The 18,857-nt window shown below is 27.3% G+C and overlaps 1 protein-coding gene across 1 annotated transcript in view; it reads right to left on the reverse strand.

Moving 5' to 3' along the window:
- Window positions 1-18,154: 18,154 nt before the first annotated feature.
- LOC105142050 (anthocyanidin 5,3-O-glucosyltransferase-like) overlaps window positions 18,155-18,857 on the reverse strand; it is a 25,732-nt gene continuing 25,029 nt past the window's right edge. The window contains exon 2 of the mRNA XM_011049499.1: window positions 18,155-18,721. Within this exon, the coding sequence (XP_011047801.1) occupies window positions 18,155-18,721 (567 nt within the window). The remainder of the gene's footprint in view (window positions 18,722-18,857) is intronic.

The following is an 18,857-nucleotide window of genomic DNA, read 5'->3' on the forward strand; positions in this document are numbered from 1 at the left end:
TACATTATTAAAATTTATGGAGTCAATAACTTAGTTTACGAGTTTAGTGAGATAACCATAGTTGTCCCTCATTACAGGTTTAGCAGAATACCTTTTCTTCTTCTATTTTTCTTCAAAATAAACTTGATTATGTTATTATTTATTTTTATTTTTGTCACATAGTTTAAAAAAATAGTTATAGAAAAAAAACTTGTTAAGTTTTAGAAAGTTTATGGACCTGTTGACATATATGGTAAGTTTAACTCTTTTTTTTATGTATAAATTTATTTATTTCAATATCATCCTCTGATATAAAACTGATTAAGAATTGAGTTTCATAATTTAATTTATTTTATTTTCTATAAAGCTATTATAATCTTAAAAAAATCTCAATGTTGGTTTGACACTCGATGTTGTAATTATTTATTTTTGTTATCATATAATTAAATAAACAATAATTTAGAAAAAAAACAAGTTATTAATACCAATAGAATCCATTACCCAATTTGAAGGTTTGATGTGGTAATCTAGGTTACCCAATTTACAGGCTTAGTGGGTTTACCCATCAAACCTGCTATGTTTTTTTTATCCTTTAATTTTCTAATTGCTTTTTTTATATTACTCTTATTCAATATTGGATTGGTTGATAAATGGAATTCATGTTTTTTTTTTTTAATTTTCTATAAGGTTATCAATATCTCAAATAAATGTTATTTAGGGTTAATGCTTGATTTTGAAAGTATCTAATGTTAGCATATAAATAAATAAAAATAATTTATAAAAATAACAAAGTCATTAAATTCATTGAAATCCATGACCTAGGTCGTAGGGTGACCGAGGTCGATCCAATCTAGAATCATTTCTATATAAAAAAATAATATCATAAAGTTTATTTAAAAGTCATGTCATGTTTTTACTAGTTATCTAAGTTGTTTTTTAGCCCACTAAGTAGAATAATTCATTTTGAATCAGCACTCATACGGTGTAATTCAAAACTCGAGTTGGGCAAGTAGCCTGGTTGATAGGTTTCAAGATTGAACTACTTGATTTGATTTAATAATACTGTAAAAAAAATTTCAAACTCAATATTTTTTTTAATTTTAGAAAAAAATAGTCTGATTCACAGTGGAGCACGAGCGAATATACTAATATACATTATGCTATGTCGCAGAGCATAATAAAATTTCTTTTAAGGGAAAATAAGAATATTTAGCCATTGATAACATGTCTTCTAAAAAATAAAATTAATTTTAACAATAAATTGAATGATATTTTGATATAATACTAAGATGGAAAAACATTCAATCCATCTAAGTTAACTTGATTAGACATGTTAAACTTGTAGGGATAATCTTGATAAAAAAATTTGAAAAACTCAATCCTAAATTAACTCAATGTTAAATAATGAAATTAATAAAAAAACATTATTTGATTAAAAAGACCGAGTGAACTTGAGTCAACAATGCAAATTTTTTATGAAAGTTATGCACATCGTTGCCTATAAAAAGAACAACCTAGGTTCGCACAATTAGGCCTTCTTATCTTTTTCTTTTTTTTATTCAAATGGGTGGACAACCTAGAATCCACTTCTTTTTACTTTTTTTTTTTTTGAAATTCAAAGGTAACGCGTCACCCGCCAAGGAAAATGACACCTTGTCTTCTAGCCCAGATATCGGTGGTAAAAAAAATCTAGGCTATAGTTTTTTAATCTAACAAAACCATTTTTTCAACCCATTTAAAGCCAAAAACATCTAAAAATCAATCTTATCACATGTAAAAACTAATTTAACAACCCAAAAAATAACTTAAATCACAAAATCAAACCAAATAAATTCTTTCGTGCTCAAGGCGATTTCAAAGCATAAAAGCAATCTTCATAAGACATCCTTAATCAAGTGTAACCCATTGACATTGATTCCAACTGTTTTAATGGCCTGAATATGTGTAAATGATGATGTTCTATCATTAAGCTGGAATCTAATAAATCTCTTTCTCCTCTCACATAAAAGGAATAAAAAATAAAAAAAATGAAATTTGATATCAAAATTAAATTTCTAAAACTAAAAGGGGTCAATCATATATAAACCAAAAAAAAATATAGGACTAAATAAGAATTTTTGTATGAAATTTGAATTCATGACCTATTTAACTTATTATTTTTATTTTTGTCCTTTTATTTTTAATCCAACTCTTCCTCAAAAAAAAAAAAGCAATTGAGTGTAGATTTTAGTTCAAAAGAGCAATTATAAAAAAAAAATTCAAAGATAAAATTAATTTTTTAAAAAAATTTACTATTTCAATTCAGAAATGATTTGCGAGAATGTGTGCAGCTAGATTTGCCATAGTAAAAAACCACACATGTTTTATTGTATTGTTAATTAATAAAGTAATTTGCCGTAATTTTTAAGAATTCACCGAGTCAAGTCAATCTTGAGCTGAGCCAGGATGGCCGAAAATACACAATGTTAAATAATAAAATTAATAAAAAATATTATTTGATTAAAAAGACCGAGTGAACTATATTACATATGGCCCAATCTATCATAAGGATCAACAAGCAAGCCTAACTTTACCGAAACCCACAAGAGGCCGGGCCTAAAAATAGCAAGTTAAGACCCAAAGAGTGAGCTAATTTTGGGCTAGATGGGGTCTGGATTGCCAATTCCATGTAAATAGACTGTCCCCGCTACCGCCTAAAGTCACTTCGTTTTTTTTTCAAGCCCAAGAATATTTTCAAATCATTTACGCATTTAATTATTTTTTCAAATGATTTTAAAAAACGTACTCTCGTATCGAAACCCAAAAAAAAAAGAAGAAGAAGGAAATGAGGATATGTACTAGACCACTCCCTTTTAATTTCTTGAAGATAATTGTTGGATAGAGAGGGGTTGAAACCAGTCCCATCTAAAATTGACCACTTGCCATGAAATTACAGTGCCCATCTCTTCACGCGTTGATTCATGGGTATGAATGCTAGCTCTGTGTGCGTTGTTTTTCTTTTTTTAATTTATTTTTAAGTGGGTTATCCGGATACCAGATAATTAAGTATTTTAATATTTTTTTATAATTTTTTTTATGCAAGTTATTCAAGTATAGGATGATCAAGTATTTCAGTATTTTCTCTATGTAAAGAGAAATTATCGTGGATTCAATAAGAGTAATGATCATTTTGCTCTTCATTGTTCTTAACAATTGCTTTGGTATTGGGGTAAAATTATATTTTTCAATGTATACAAATGCTATTTGTAAATTCATTAGAGTTAATTTTGTTATTTATCTTTGAAAATATTCTTTTGACCTTGAAATCTAAAACAAATGGTCTTTCATTGTCTTTCATTGAGGGTTTTTTTTATCATTTTATTTTATTTTATTTGTATTGTGAAATAATGTTTATAACTTTGGCTTCTCAAAAAAATAACCTCACATAAAGTAGTTTATTTGTCTTTATATTATTTTTTACATAATAAAATTACACATCAACCTTTGACTTATCAAAATTTTAAAATGGCTAGGTAGGATATTTTTATCTTTTTCTTATGTTTTTTTTTTTGTAATAATGGTTTGTCTTTAGGTTTTTTTTATATAATTTATTTTATTTAAATATTAATAAATCAATAAAATATATTGACATCACACACATGTCAGCGTATTAGAGTTCTACATGCTTTCCTGGAAGCATGTGAGGACAATTTTGATGGTCAAAAAAACCAAATTACTGTCTCATCAGATACACAAGATTGTGGCACAATTTGTAAAGTGACGCATTGAGTAAAGCGAACAATAATGAGTTTTTTTCTACTCCCTTCTTTACTCTTTCTTAGGCCTTGGTACTTGTGCTAAGCATTTAAAAATTCAATTGTGTCCTTCACTTTGAATTTGTTTTGAGTTTAATCCTTATTTTTTTATTTTTTTATTTTTATTTTAATAATTCTTAAAGATTTTTTTTAATTTTATCTTTCCATATTTTATTTTATTTATTTATTGCATCCAATCTTGAACTTATTCTTTTAATTTCTATTTTTTTATTCTTTGTATTTTTTTATTCTTTTTCAATTTTGTCCTTTATAATTTTATTTTATTTTCAGATTTTGGTCTTTATTTTTTCCATAGCTCTTTCTCTATCATTTTCTTCATTTGTTTTGTTTTTTATTTAATCCATTATTAGTTTCTTTCATTTTTGGTGCTAGATTTAGTCCTCATTTTTTCTATAATTAAGAATTTTGTTTTGTAATTTTTTCATGTCTGCTTTTTACATGATAATTATAATCTCATGACTTGATCCATCAGTTTCAATGATTTAAATGGTTTGAGTTCAATCTCTGTCTTTAAATCTTTCTTAGATTTTTTTTTATTTTCATCATTTAACATTGATTTATTAAACCTTGAACTTTGTAATTTGTTTGGCTTTCTTTTTGTGAGATTATCCTCATCTAATATCTTGAGTCGCAAGTTAGTCGAATTAAAATGGATTAACTTTGTTTTTTTAAAATTGATTTTTTATTCACTTTTATCCTTTGCTATTAAATTATTTACTCTAGAGCGTTGTTAGTTTTTCCATAGTATTTTATGTGGGGTTATCCCTAGTGCAGAATAGTCAAGCTTCTCAGTGTCTTGTCCATGAATAAGTAATGTGTCTAACTCATAAGTGTTTTTATTTTTTCCACGTTCCTCTTTGCGAAATTATATCAGGTGCGGGATGGTCAAGCATCTCAGCGTCTTCTCCATAAATAAGCAACACATCAAACTTGATCACTTTTTTTTAAAAAAAATATTCATTTATAATGATTTATAAAAGATCAAATTTTGTGTTCAAATTGATTTCATAAAAACACTCTTGATTTTTTTAAGAATTATCACTTTTATTGAGAGGAAAACATTTTCCAAACCTAAATTAAAAAGACATATACTCTACATGGATTTTTTTTAATTTTTTATCTCACAAAAAAAATATATATGTCAATGCCTATATGTATATTCAACTTTATCTCTAAAAAAAAGAGAGCATAATACTATTTCAATATTTCCTAAACAATATATTAATCATTTTCTTCCATTATATGTATATTTGTGCATTATATACTAATATAAAACAAGATTCTCAAACCACCACAAAAGTTCTATAACCACGAGAGTCCAAACGCGTTAATTTTCGCACCTAAGACGGTGGGAAGTGGAAGGACTCCATGACCAAATTGAATTCTTGGATTTTTATATCTATGGTAAAAATAAATATTAAAAGTTTATGAACATTTTATTACATTATCTTTGATTCATTCATATAAAATGATTTACACCTTTCGATAAACTCTATTAATTTTAAGAAGATCCTTCTGTGAATAGAATATATATTTTTATTGGCATCTATAATGTTGGTATTTTTATAAAACATTCAGTGATATACATGCAATTCGTGCGCCAATAATACTAGCAAGTATAAGTGTGTCTCCATTAGAATTCCATTAATTATTATTTTTTAATTAATTACACATATGTTTTGTTAATTTATTGAATGATTAGAGGATTGCTTATGCTAAAATTATTGTGTCGTGATTGCTTGGAGATCACTTAGCAATGAAAATTTAGAAGTGTGGTAACTTTATTTTTTGTATTTTTTTAAAAAATATATTTCACTAAATAAAATATTAAATTGATATCTTTTTTAGTTTTTCAATAATTTTAATATGCTAATATTAAAAATAAAAAAAATAATTTTAAATAAAAAATACTTTTAAAAAATATCTTATACAAGACCAACAATCATATTATAAAAGATGAATAGTCTTCCATCAAATTTATTCAAATACCTAAAAGAGGTTCATCAGACTTTCTTATTGTTCACCTTACTCTTTTTTTTTTTTTGATAATCCGGGATATCTAGGTCAGTTTACGCGTACCACGACTAATCCCCAGATCTACTGAACATCCTGCAAGCCCAGTAAACAAATAAAATACTGTGAGAATGACAGACATACACACTAAAACTTGAATCCAAGATACATATTTAAAAAAATTCTATCAAAATCGCTGGGCTAGAAGCCTTGGTGCCCTTACCCTTCTCTTTTGTTCTCCTTGTTAAAGTGATTTGAAAGTTGATTTATTATTGCTCGAATGAATTTGGAAGGTCCATGCATCAAGTTAGAGTTTACTTTGTATGTCTGGATTTAGATTTTATTTGTCTTGTTTTATTGCACAATAAGAGTATTTATTTTCAGATGAATTTACATATCAATCAAGATTAAATAACATAATTACTACTGCCTTCCTAATTAAGTATGACATTTGAACTGTCTACCAAATCTCGACGTCGTTTCTTCACTGAACTGAAACTTTTGATTCTCTTAAATGCTAGACTAACTTAATTAGCACTCAAGCAGTACACAAGAGAGAACTATTAAGCTATTAAATAATAAAGAAAAATTAATTAAAGAAAAAAAATAAAGCAGTGTGTGACGAGCTTTCCACACCCTTGGAATTACCAAGCACACCACGTCAGAATGACATAGATATTGTTATTATTGGATTCATATCGGATATAGGACTATCCGCCTGGAATGACATGCATACCATGTATTTACTAAATATATAAATGTGGAGAAAAGGTTTTAAATATTAACTTTACCTTCTGATATTACGACCTAACCCTTTAGGCGTTTCTTTCCTGTGTTTTTAGAGATTGTTTGGGAATGGGATTAAACTTGTATTTTTAAAAAAAATTATTTTTTTATTTTTATTAAAATTTAATATAGTTTGTACGTTTTATATCGTTTTGATATGCTGATATTAAAAATAATTTTTAAAAAATAAAAAAACATCATTGACATGTATTTCAATACAAAAAATTATTTGAAAAGCAACCATTATCATATTACGGTTAGAGTTGTGGTTCTTTTAACTTTTGCGAGTAACATTAGAACGATGCAGCGATAAAGGCAACTATAGAGCCGTTTGGTCTGACTTTGATAGCCAACTCAATACTATTAGGTCAAGTTGCTGCAGCAAAATCTATTAAATTTGAGTTTAGCTTCCACTAGAATAAATAGCATTGGAAAAAAAAAAAAAAAAATAGCATTGGATTCTATTGAATCTATTAGAGTTGGGTCATGCTCTTAGCAAGACCTAAGATGCCTCTTTATGTCTCTCCACGTTTTGTGTGTGTGTTTTCACTACAGTATAACAACACCATTAAATATTAAGGACGATGGATTTCTAGACCTAGCAGTTATACTAATTAAATTTCTTCATCATTACTTTTATGATTTAAATATATTTTTTAAATTAAATTAATGAGTTTTTTTATATTGTACAAAAGTTGGGTAATGATAAATTTTTTCTGTTTCAAGTTGGGTTGAATTTTCTAATTAAATCATGTTTGATTTTATGAATTGAAAATTCTTTGAAAACAATTTTTAAGTATTTTTCTTTGCTACAACTTAATATTTTTTTTATTTTTTTAATATGTTGAGATTGTTTCTGGCTGCGATACCAAACCCCAAATTTTTTAAAACTTTAATTTTTTTCTTTACTTTAAAATAATATTTTTTTATATTGTTATATATTTTTTAAAAAAACATTGAGATTATGTCTAGTTGAGTAAATATTTCTTTAATATTGTCATATTAAAGTTGATAGAGCTTTTAATAAATTTTTGATTCATATCATATACTTTATAAGGTTTTGGTATTATATAAGAGATTTTATTTTGGGTAATAGAAGATATTTTAATTTTATAATATTAGTATATAAGATTCAAAGTTTTATCGATGTTTAATTATTTTTAGTTTTTTTATGAGTAATTTTAAATTATATATATTATAAAATACATAAATAAATTATATGTTAGGTCCAACCCTCTATAAAAACCACTAGAGTTGGGTATTGTCGGGTGTAGGTCCTAACATTGTCCTGCAGAGTACAAGATCCAATTGGGTGTTAGGTCCTACTAAGTATAGGAGCCATAATACCTCTGGATCTTGACTGTGCGGGATCAAAAATAGTTTTGGGTCTTACCTGGTGCAGGACTTATGTAGGTGTTAGGTCTTGCCAGGTGCATAACCCAAAATAACTCTATATAGGATCCAAAATTACTTTGGATCCCAACATAGCATTGGTCCTGCCTATGCTGAACCCAAGTGGGTGATGGAACTTGCCAATGTAGGAAGGTTTGTAGACTTTGCAAGCTATCTGGGGGCATAAGCAGTCTTTCAAGGCCTGATCGAAAACCACAGCCTAAATACAACAAAAAGAAAAGATTAGATACATTCATAGAAAAAACAAAGACTGAAAATGCCTAATTTCCTTGTAGGACTATTCAAAGCAATCTACCCTACGGACAACAACATTGGAAGATTGTAAAAAAAAAAAAAAAAAAAAAAACAATTGGTTTTCTTTGGTGGACAGATTGAAAATCCATGTTATCATGTATATGAGAATTAATCCCTAATGCCACTCTATGTCAGTGTGTATTGTAAATATATATATCTTATTCACTACAGTATAACATCACCATTGAATATTAATGGAAGACCATCGATCAATAAAGAAGACTGACTTCCAAACCCACCATCCATACTCAATTAAATTTCTTTGTCATTGCCTTCTCTTATTTAAATTTATTTTTTAAAATAAATTGATGAGATTTTTTATATATTTTACAAAAGTTGGGTGATGTAATTTTTTTTCCATTTCAAGTTGGGTTGAATTTTCTAATTAAATCATGTTTGATTTTGTGTTTCAAAAATTCTTTGAAATTTTTTTTGATAATTTTTAATTTTTTTTCTTTGCTTCAAATTCATATTTTTTTTTTATGTTTTTATATTTTTTTTCAAAAAAATATATTGAGATTGTGTCCAGCTGCGACACTAGACTCAAGAAATTTTTTAAATTTTTTAAATTTTTTCCTTGCTTCAAAATAATAATTTCTTCATATTTTTATATTATTGTTTAAATATATTTTTTTAAAGTATATATTGAGATTGTATCTGGCTGAAAGGTTAGATTCAAGAAATAAAAAAAATTTCTTTACTACAAATTAATTAGATCATGTTTAATTTTTCTTTTTAAAAATTCTTTGGAAAAATTTGACAATTTTGATTTTTTTTTCTTTACTTCAAGTTAATTTGTTTTATGTTTTTTTAAATAAATGTTGGCATTGTGGGTGGCTGTGACAATAAACCCAAGAAATTTTAAAATTTTAATTTTTTCTTTACCTCATAATAATACTTTTCTCATGTTTTCATATTCTTTTAAAAAAAATATTGAGATTTTGTCTAGCTAAGTAAATAATTCTCTAATATTGTCGTATTAAAGTTAATGAAACTTTCAATAAATTTTTTATTCACATCATATACTTTATAAAATTAAAGATATTTTAATTTTATAACATTACTATATGAAATTTAAATTTTTATCAATGTTTTATTTTTTTGTAAATTTTTTATGTAGTAATTTTAAGTTATATATATTATTAAATATATAAATAAAATATGTTTTAGGTCAATCCCGGAATAATTAGAGTTGGGTCCTACCGGGTGAAGGACCTAACATTGCTTTGGATCTTGAAGCGTGTAAGATCTAATTCAGTGTTGAATTTTACCGATTACAGGACTCACAATTACTTTGGATCCTGACATGTGTAAGACCCAAAATAACTTTGGGTCTTGCTCGGTATAGGACTCATGTGGGTGTTTAGTTTTGCCAATGCAGAACCCAGCCTTACACACACCAAGATCCAATACCCTATTGAAACCTTCTGTTACCAGAACCTAACATCTTTAAACTCTTTTCTAGCTATGACCTAACAACTTGGGTCGCGTCCAAAGTAGAATATAACGTTTTGGGTCCTGTTAGGAGGCCAGACCCAGCAACTTTGAGTAAGTCTATTTCATTCAAAATCTTAGCCCGCAATTAATTCGGAGTAAACTGATATACTTGCAAGGTTAACCTAAAAATTAGTTGATTTAGTAAAAATTCAGAAAAAATCTTTTTTTTTAAAGTGTTTTTTCTCCTACCCAAAACCCTTTGTTAGTTATATTTTTCAGTTGATTATTAACTTATTTTATAGTTCAATATATAAATATTATAATAATTTTTTTTTATGTTAGATTTGAATCACTTTAATATATATTGATGTTTTGTTAATATGAGATAACAAAACTTTTTAGTTTAAATACAAAATAAAATGATATAATATGTTAAAAAATTAAGTATAGGATGATCAAGTATCTCAGTATTTTCTATATAGCATGTGAAGAGAAATTATTGTGGATTCAAGAAGAGTAATGATCATTTTGCTCTTCATTATTCTTAACAATTGCTTTGGTATTGGGGTAAAATTATATTTTTCAATGTATACAAATGTCATTTCTAAATTCATTAGAGTTAATTTTGTTATTCGTCTTTGGAAATGCATATTGAAAATATTCTTTTGGAAATCTAAAACAAATGGTTTTTTATTGAGGGTTTTTTTCATCATTTTTTTTTATTTGCATTGTGAAATAATGGTTATAACTTTGGCCGTTAAAAAAAATGACTTCACGGAGAGCAGTATATTTGTCTTTATATTTATTTTTTGCATAATAAAATTATACATTCAACCTTTAACTTATCAAATTTTATAAATGGCTTGGGTATTTTTATTTTTTACTTGTTTTTATTTTTATAATAATGATTTGCCCTTAGATTTTTTTAATAATTTTTTTATTTAATAGTAATAAATCAATAAAATATATTGACATCACGCACATGTCAACATGTTGGAGTTCTATGCGTTTTCCTAGAAGCATGTGAGGACAATTCAGATGGCCTAAAAAACCAAATTACTATCTCATCAGACACGCAAAGTTATGGCACAACTATTCGAGTGGCGAATTGAGCAAAGTGAGAAGCAGTTCTATATCAGTAAGTTTTTTTTTCTACCCCCTTCCATACTCTCTCTGGCCTTGGTATTCGTGCTAATCATTTAAAAATTCGGTTGTGTCCTCCACTTTGAATTTGTTTTGAGTTTGTTACTTATTATTTTTTTTTATTTTAATAATTTTTAAAGTTTTTTTTTTCAATTTCATCTCTTCGTATTTAATTTAATTTATTTTTTGTATCTAATCTAGAACTTCTTCTTTTGATTTCTATTTTTTTATTCTTTATATTATTTATTCTTTTTCGATTTTATTCTTTAGAATTTTAATTCATTTTTTTTTCAAATTTTAGTCCTTATTTTTTCCGTAGCTCTTCCTCTATCATTTTCTTCATTTGTTTTGTTTTTTATTTAATCCATGATTAGTTTCTTTTATTTATTTTTAATGCTAGATTTAATCCTTATTTTTTTATATAATTATGAATTTTGCTTTGTAATTTTTTCATGTCTGCTTTTTACATAGTAATCTTAGTCTTATGACTTGATTCATCGGTTTCAATGATTTAAATGGTTTGAGTTCAGTCTTTATTTTTAATTTTTTTTTAGAATTTTTATTTTTTTTATTATTTTGACGTTGATTTATTGGACCTTGAGCTTTGTAATTTATTCGGTTTTCTTTTTGTGAGATTATCCTCATCTCATATCTCAAGTCACAAGTTAGTCGAATTAACATGGGTTGACTTTATTTTATTAAAATTGATTTTTTATTCACTTTTATCCTTTACCATTAAATTATTGACTCAAGAGCGTTGTCATTTTTTTCATCATACTTTATGTGATGTTATTCCTGATGTGGGATAATCAAACTTCTCAGTGTCTCCTCCATGAATAAGCAATGTGTCTAACTCGTGAGTGTTGTTATTTTTTCCATGTTCCTCTTTGCAGGGTTATATCGGGTGCAGGATGGTCAAGTATCTCATCTAACTTTATCATTTTTTTTAAAAGAGTTAACTATAATGATTTATAAAAGATCACATTTTGTGTTCAAATTGATTTCATAAAAACACTCTTGATTTTTTTAAGAATTATCACTTTTATTGAGAGGAAAACATTTTCCAAACCAAAATTAAAAAGACATATACTCTACATGGAATTGTTTTTATTTTTTATCTCACAAAAAAAATATATGTCAATGCCTATATGTAAATTCAACTTTATCTCTAAAAACAAGAGAGCATAATACTTTTTCAATATTTCCTAAACAATATATTAATCATTTTCTTCCATTATATGTATATTTGTGCATTATATACTAATATAAAACAAGATTCTCAAACCACCACAAAAGTTCTATAACCACGAGAGTCCAAACGCGTTAATTTTCGCACCTAAGACGGTGGGAAGTGGAAGGACTCCATGACCAAATTGGATACTTGGATTTTTATATCTATGGTAAAAATAAATATTAAAAGTTTATGAACATTTTATTACATTATCTTTGACTCATTTATATAAAATGATTTACACTTTTCGATAAACTCTATTAATTTTAAGAAGATCCTTCTGTGAATAGAATATATATTTTTATTGGCATCTATAATGTTGGTATTTTTATAAAACATTCAGTGATATACATACAATTCTGGTATTTTTATAAAACATTCAGTAATATACATGCAATTCATGCGCCAATAATACTAGTAAGTATAAATGTGTCTCTATTAAAATCCCATTAATTATTATTTTTTAATTAATTACACATATGTTTTGTTAATTTATTGAATGATTAGAGGATTGCTTATGCTAAAATTATTGTGTCGTGATTGCTTGGAGATCACTTAGCAATGAAAATTTAGAAGTGTGGTAACTTTATTTTTTGTATTTTTAAAAAATATATATTTCACTAAATAAAATATTAAATTGATATTTTTTTTAGTTTTTTAATAATTTTAATATGTTGATATTAAAAATAAAAAAATATTTTTAAATAAAAAATACTTTTAAAAAACAGCTTATACAAGACCATCAATCATATTACAAAAGTTGAATAGTCTTCCATCAAATTTATTCAAATACCCAAAAGAGGATCATCAGACTTTTTTATTGTTCACCTTACTTTTTTTTTTTTTTTTTTTTTTTTGATAATCTGGAATCCGGGTCAATTTATATACATTACGACTAATTCTTGAATATATTGAACATCCTGCAAGTACAATAAATAAATAAATAAAATAGTACGGAGTTGACAAACATATATTCTGAGACTTGAACTTAGGATGCATAATTAATGAAACTCTACCAGAACTGCAGGGTTATAAGCATTGGTGCCCTTACCCTTCTCTTTTCTCTTTTGTTCTCATTGTAGAGTGATTTGAAAGTTGATTTATTACTGCTCGAATGAATTTGGAGGGTCGATGCATCGAGGTAGACTTTACTTTGTATGTCTGGATTTAGATTTTATTTGTCTTGTTTTATTGCACAATAAGAGTATTTATTTTCAGATGAATTTACATATCAATCAAGATTAAATAACATAATTATTACCCCCTTCCTAATTAAGTATGACATTTGAACTGTCTACCAAATCTCGACGTCGTTTCTTCACTGAACTGCAACTTTTAATTCTCTTAAATGCTAGACTAACTTAATTAGCACTCGAGCAGTACACAAGAGAGAACTATTAAACTAATAAATATTAAAGAAAAAAATAAAGCAATGTGTGACGAGCTTTCGACACCCTTGGAATTGTTAAGCACAGCACGTCAGAATGACATAGATATTGCTATTATTTGATTCATATCGGATATAAGACTATCCGCCTGGAATGACATCCCATGTATTTATTGAATATATAAATGTGGAGAAAAGGTTTAAAAATTAACTTTACCTTTTGATATTACGACCTAACCCTTTAGGCGTTTCTTTCCTGTGTTTTTAGTCATCAATTACGGTTAGAGTTGTGGTGCTTTTAACTTTTGCCAATTAACACGAGGGCGATGCAGCGGTAAATGCTACAATAGAGCCGTTGGGTCTGGCTTTGATAGCCAAACCCAATACTCTTGCTGCAGCAATATCTATTAATTTTGGGTTGGGTCATGCCCCTAGCAAGATTCAAGATGCCTTTCTATGCCTCGACACTTTTTGTGCGTGTGTCTTTATTATAGTTTAACAACACTATTGAATAATAATGAAAGATCATTGATCTACAAGGACGATTGGTTTCTAGACGTAGCAGTCATATTAATTAAATTTTTTTATCATTGCTTTCTTTAATTTAAATTTATTTTTAAAATTAAATTAATAAGTTTTTTTTATATTATATAAAAGTTGGGTGATAATAATTTTTTTCGTTTCAAGTTGGGTTGAATTTTTTAATTAAATCATGTTTGATTTTGCGATTCGAAAATTCTTTGAAAATAATTTTTAAGTATTTTTCTTTGCTACAAATTATTTTTTTATTTTTTGTGTTATTTTTTAAAAATATGCTGAGATTATATCTGGCTATGACATCAAACTCAAGAAATTTTAAAATTTTTAATTTTTTTCTTTACTTTAAAATATTATTTTCTTGATGTTTTTGTATTATTTTTTAAATATTGTTTTTAAAAAAAAACTTATATAGAGATGGTGTCTGATTGAGAGACGAAACTCAAGAAATTAAAAAAAAAATTTACTTCAAATTAATATTCATTTGATATTTTTTTCTTTACTTCAAATTAATTAGAGCATTTTTTACTTTGAAATTCAAAAATTCTTTGAAAAAAATTTCACAATTTTAATGTTTTTTTCTATACTTCAAATTAATAATTTTTTTATGTTTTTGTATTATTTTTTTCAAAAAATATTGGCATTGTATTTGGCTGCGGCGCGAAACCCAAGAAATTTTAAAATTTTAATTCTTTTCTTTGCTTCAAAATAATATTTTTTTTATATTGTTATATTTAAAAAAAAAACATTGAGACTATGTCTGGTGAGTAAATATTTCTTTAATATTATCATATTAAAGTTGATAGAGCTTTCAATAAATTTTTGATTCATATTATATACTTTATAATTTTTTGGCATTATATAAGAGATTTTATTTTGGGTAATAGAATATATTTTAATTTTATAACATTAGTGTGTGAGTTTCAAAGTTTTATCAATGTTTTATTATCTTTAGTCTTTTTATGAGTAATTTTGAATTATATATATTATAAAATACATAAATAAATTATGTGTTAGTTCCAGCTCTCTACAGAAACCATTAGAGTTAGGTATTGCCGAATGCAGGTCCTAATATTGCTTTAGGTTCTGTAGAGTGCAATATCCAATTGGGTGTTGGGTCCTGCTAGATGTGGGATCCATAATACCTTTGGATCCTGACTGTGCGGGATCAAAAATAGCTTTGGTCCTGCCTGGCATAGGATTTATATGGATATTAGGGCTTGTCGATGTTGAACTCAAGTGGGTGATGGCTCCTGCCAACACAGGAAAGTTTGTAGACTTTGCAAGTTATCTAGGGGCATAAGTAGTTTTTCAAGGTCCAGTCAAAAACTATGGCCCAAATACAATGAAAAGAAAAGATTAGAGATATTCATGGAAAAAACAAAGACCGAAAATATCTACTCACCTTCTAGGACTATTCAAAGCAATCCACCCTATGAATAACAGTATTGGAATATTGTAAAAAACAAAACAAAACAAAACAATTGGTTTTCTTTGGTGGATAGATTGAGAATCCATATTATCACGTACATGAGAATTAATCCTTGATGCCTCTTTATGCAAGTGCATATTTTGAATATATATATATCTTATTCACTATAGTATAACATCATCATTGAATATTAATGGAAGATCATTGATCAATAAGGATGATTGGCTTCCAGACCCACTATCCATACCCAATTAAATTTCTTTATCATTGTCTTCTCTTATTTAAATTTATTTTTTAAAATAAATTGATGAGATTTTTTTTTTATATTTTACAAAAGTTGGGTGATGTAATTTTTTTCTCGTTTCAAGTTGGGTTGAATTTTCTAATTAAATCATATTTGATTTTGTGTTTCAAAAATTCTTTGAATTTTTTTTTAATAATTTTTAAATTTTTTTCTTTGCTTCAAATTAATATTTTTGTTATGTTTTTATATTATTTTTCAAAAAAATATGTTGAGATTGTGTTTAGCTACGACACTAGGCTCAAGAAATTTTTAAAAAATTTTAAATTTTTTCCTTACTTCAAAATAATAATTTTTTTATGTTTTTGTATTATTTTTTAAATATATCTTTTTAAAGTATATATTGAGATTATTTTTGGTTGAGTGATCATATTCAAGAAATAATTTTTTTTCCTTTACTTCAAATTATTTAGATGATGTTTGATTTTGCTTTTTAAAAATTCTTTGGAAAAATTTGACAATTTTGAATTTTTTTTCTTTACTTCAAATTAATTTGTTTTATGTTTTTTTTTAAATAAATGATGGCATTGTGTGTGGCTGTGACAATAAACCCAAAAAAATTTTAATTTTTAATTTTTTTCTTTGCTTCAAAATAATACTTTTCTCATGTTTTCATATTTTAAAAAAAAATCATATTTTTTTTAAAAAATATTGAGATTTTGTCTAGTTAAGTAAATAATTCTCTAATATTGTCATATTAAAGTTAATGAAACTCTTAATATTTTATTTTCTGTAAATGTTTTATGTAGTAGTTTTAAGTTATATATATTATTAAATATATAAATAAATTATGTGCTAGGTTCAGCCATGAACTATTAAAGTTGGGTCCTATCGATTATAGGACCTAACATTACTTTGGATCTTGAAATGTGCAAGATTCAATTAGATGTTGGGTTTTATCAGTTAGAGAACCCACAATTGTTTTGGATCTTGACATATGCAAGATCCAAAATAGCTTTGTATCTTGCCCTATATAGTACAGATGTAGTGTTCAGTCCTGCTAGTATAGAACTCAACCTGACACACACCAAGACCCAACAATTAGGGCTTTGTCACCCATCACACCATGACCCAACTTGGACCTTAGAATTAGGATCCAACAGCTTTCGCCCTGCCTCCCCCACCTACTATAACCCAACACCCAATTGGATCTTGTTGCCACCAGGATACAATAACTTTGGGTCCTATCTCCAACCATGACCTAACACCCTATTAAAACCTTCTACTATCAAAACTTAACATCTTTGAACTCTTTTCTAGCCATGACCCAACAACTTGGGTCATGCCCAAAGTAGAACACAACACTTAGGGTCTAGTTGGGAGGTCAAGTCCAACAATATTAGATGGATTTATTTCATTCAAAATCTTAGCCTATAATTGACTCGAAGTAAATTGATATATTTGCAAAATTTATCTAAAAATTGGGTGACCTAGTAAAAATATAGAAGAAATTTTTTTTTAAAAAAGTGTTTTTTCTTCTACACAAGACCCTTCATTATTTATATTTTTCAGTTGATTATTAACTTATTTCACAATTCAATATATAAGTATTATAATAATTTTTTTTTTCATGTTAGATTTGAAGTAGTTTAATATATATTTATGTTCTGTTAATATAATATGATAATTTTTTTTAATTTAAATACAAAATAAAATGATATAATGGGTTAAAAAATAAAAAAATAAAAAAATTAACAAAATATTCTCTCTTTTATTTTGTTTAAGAATTCTTTTAAAAAAAATTAATTATTTAACTGGCGGCGAAGTGCGGTTACACAGCTTGCGTGTATATCTATGTGTGTCGTTATAGCTACTTAATTGAATCAAATATCATCTCATTTAGTAACATGAAACTTTTTTTTATTAGTGACCAACGTGCACAAGAGGCATAACATGATGATTACCAAGTTATCATTACTCTATTATTTGCGATTTGTTGTCATGAATATGTAATCTGTTTTGTTTGATAATGTATTGCATATTGCATGATATTTTTGTGAAAATATCTTTTAATTAAAAACATATCAAGATTATATTTATTTAGTTTTTTTTAATATGAATACATTAAAATTATTAAAAAACACATAAAAAACTAATTATAATTTTTTCAAAAAAAAAAACTACTTAAAACAATAAGCAATTTATTACCACCGCATTAGCAAACAGAGCTAATGTAATTAGTGACATAAAAATAGCTTGATACATCATAAATCCTTGTCTCCTCAGGGCCTTTCTTAGGAACATTGGAACTTAATTTGAATTTACTGTTCTTTTGAAAGATTACATATTGATAGTTCATGTTCAGGTAAAAATGATCAGCAAATAAGATAGATCCCATTGTTGAACATAGTTACGCTAATGGTTTCAAGCTCGCGGTTTACAATCATCAAACTTTTTTAAAAGAATCCACCAACTTAGCCATGGCTAAGCAAGAAGATCCTCCGTCACTCTTTGCCACCACCGCATCCTTTCTAAGTTTCAGAACTCTGTCTCGAATAGCTTCACCTTTCTTTGAGTTCACCAGCTCAATCACACGCTCCTCCAGCTCGGCCGCGGTCACAAACTGATCGTCCTCAGCTTCTCTAAATGCTAGAGCCACCTTCATTTCCTCAACCAAGAAAATCCTATTCATCCTTTGCTCTGCATACAGAGGCCAAGCCACCATTGGCACCCCAGCACACAGGGCTTCAAGAAAAGAATTCCATCCACAATGAGTCACAAACCCTCCAACCGAGCCGTGGTTGAGTATTTCAACTTGTGGTGCCCATGAATTCACTAGAAATCCCCGATCTTTGGTTCTCTCCAAGAACCCTTCTGGCAAAAGTAATTCCAAACATGGCTCATTTGGAGTGCTTGACTTCCCAGCTTGAGTTTGACTGTCAGCCAGGGGAGGATGCACCACCCACCAGAACCTAACGCCACTTTTCTCCAACCCACTAGCCGTTTCCCTTAACTGCCGCGAATTAAAGACTCCCAAGCTGCCGAAACAAAGAAAGAAAACACTGCGGGTTGGTTGCGAGTCAAGCCAAGTCAGACACTCGTGTTCGCTTTTGCTTTCACTAGTGGTTAAAAGTGGACCAACGCAAAAC

The sequence above is a fragment of the Populus euphratica genome, unplaced genomic scaffold, assembly GCF_000495115.2.
Source record: "Populus euphratica unplaced genomic scaffold, PopEup_1.0 scaffold193.1, whole genome shotgun sequence".
In the NCBI taxonomy this organism is placed as follows: domain Eukaryota; kingdom Viridiplantae; phylum Streptophyta; class Magnoliopsida; order Malpighiales; family Salicaceae; genus Populus; species Populus euphratica.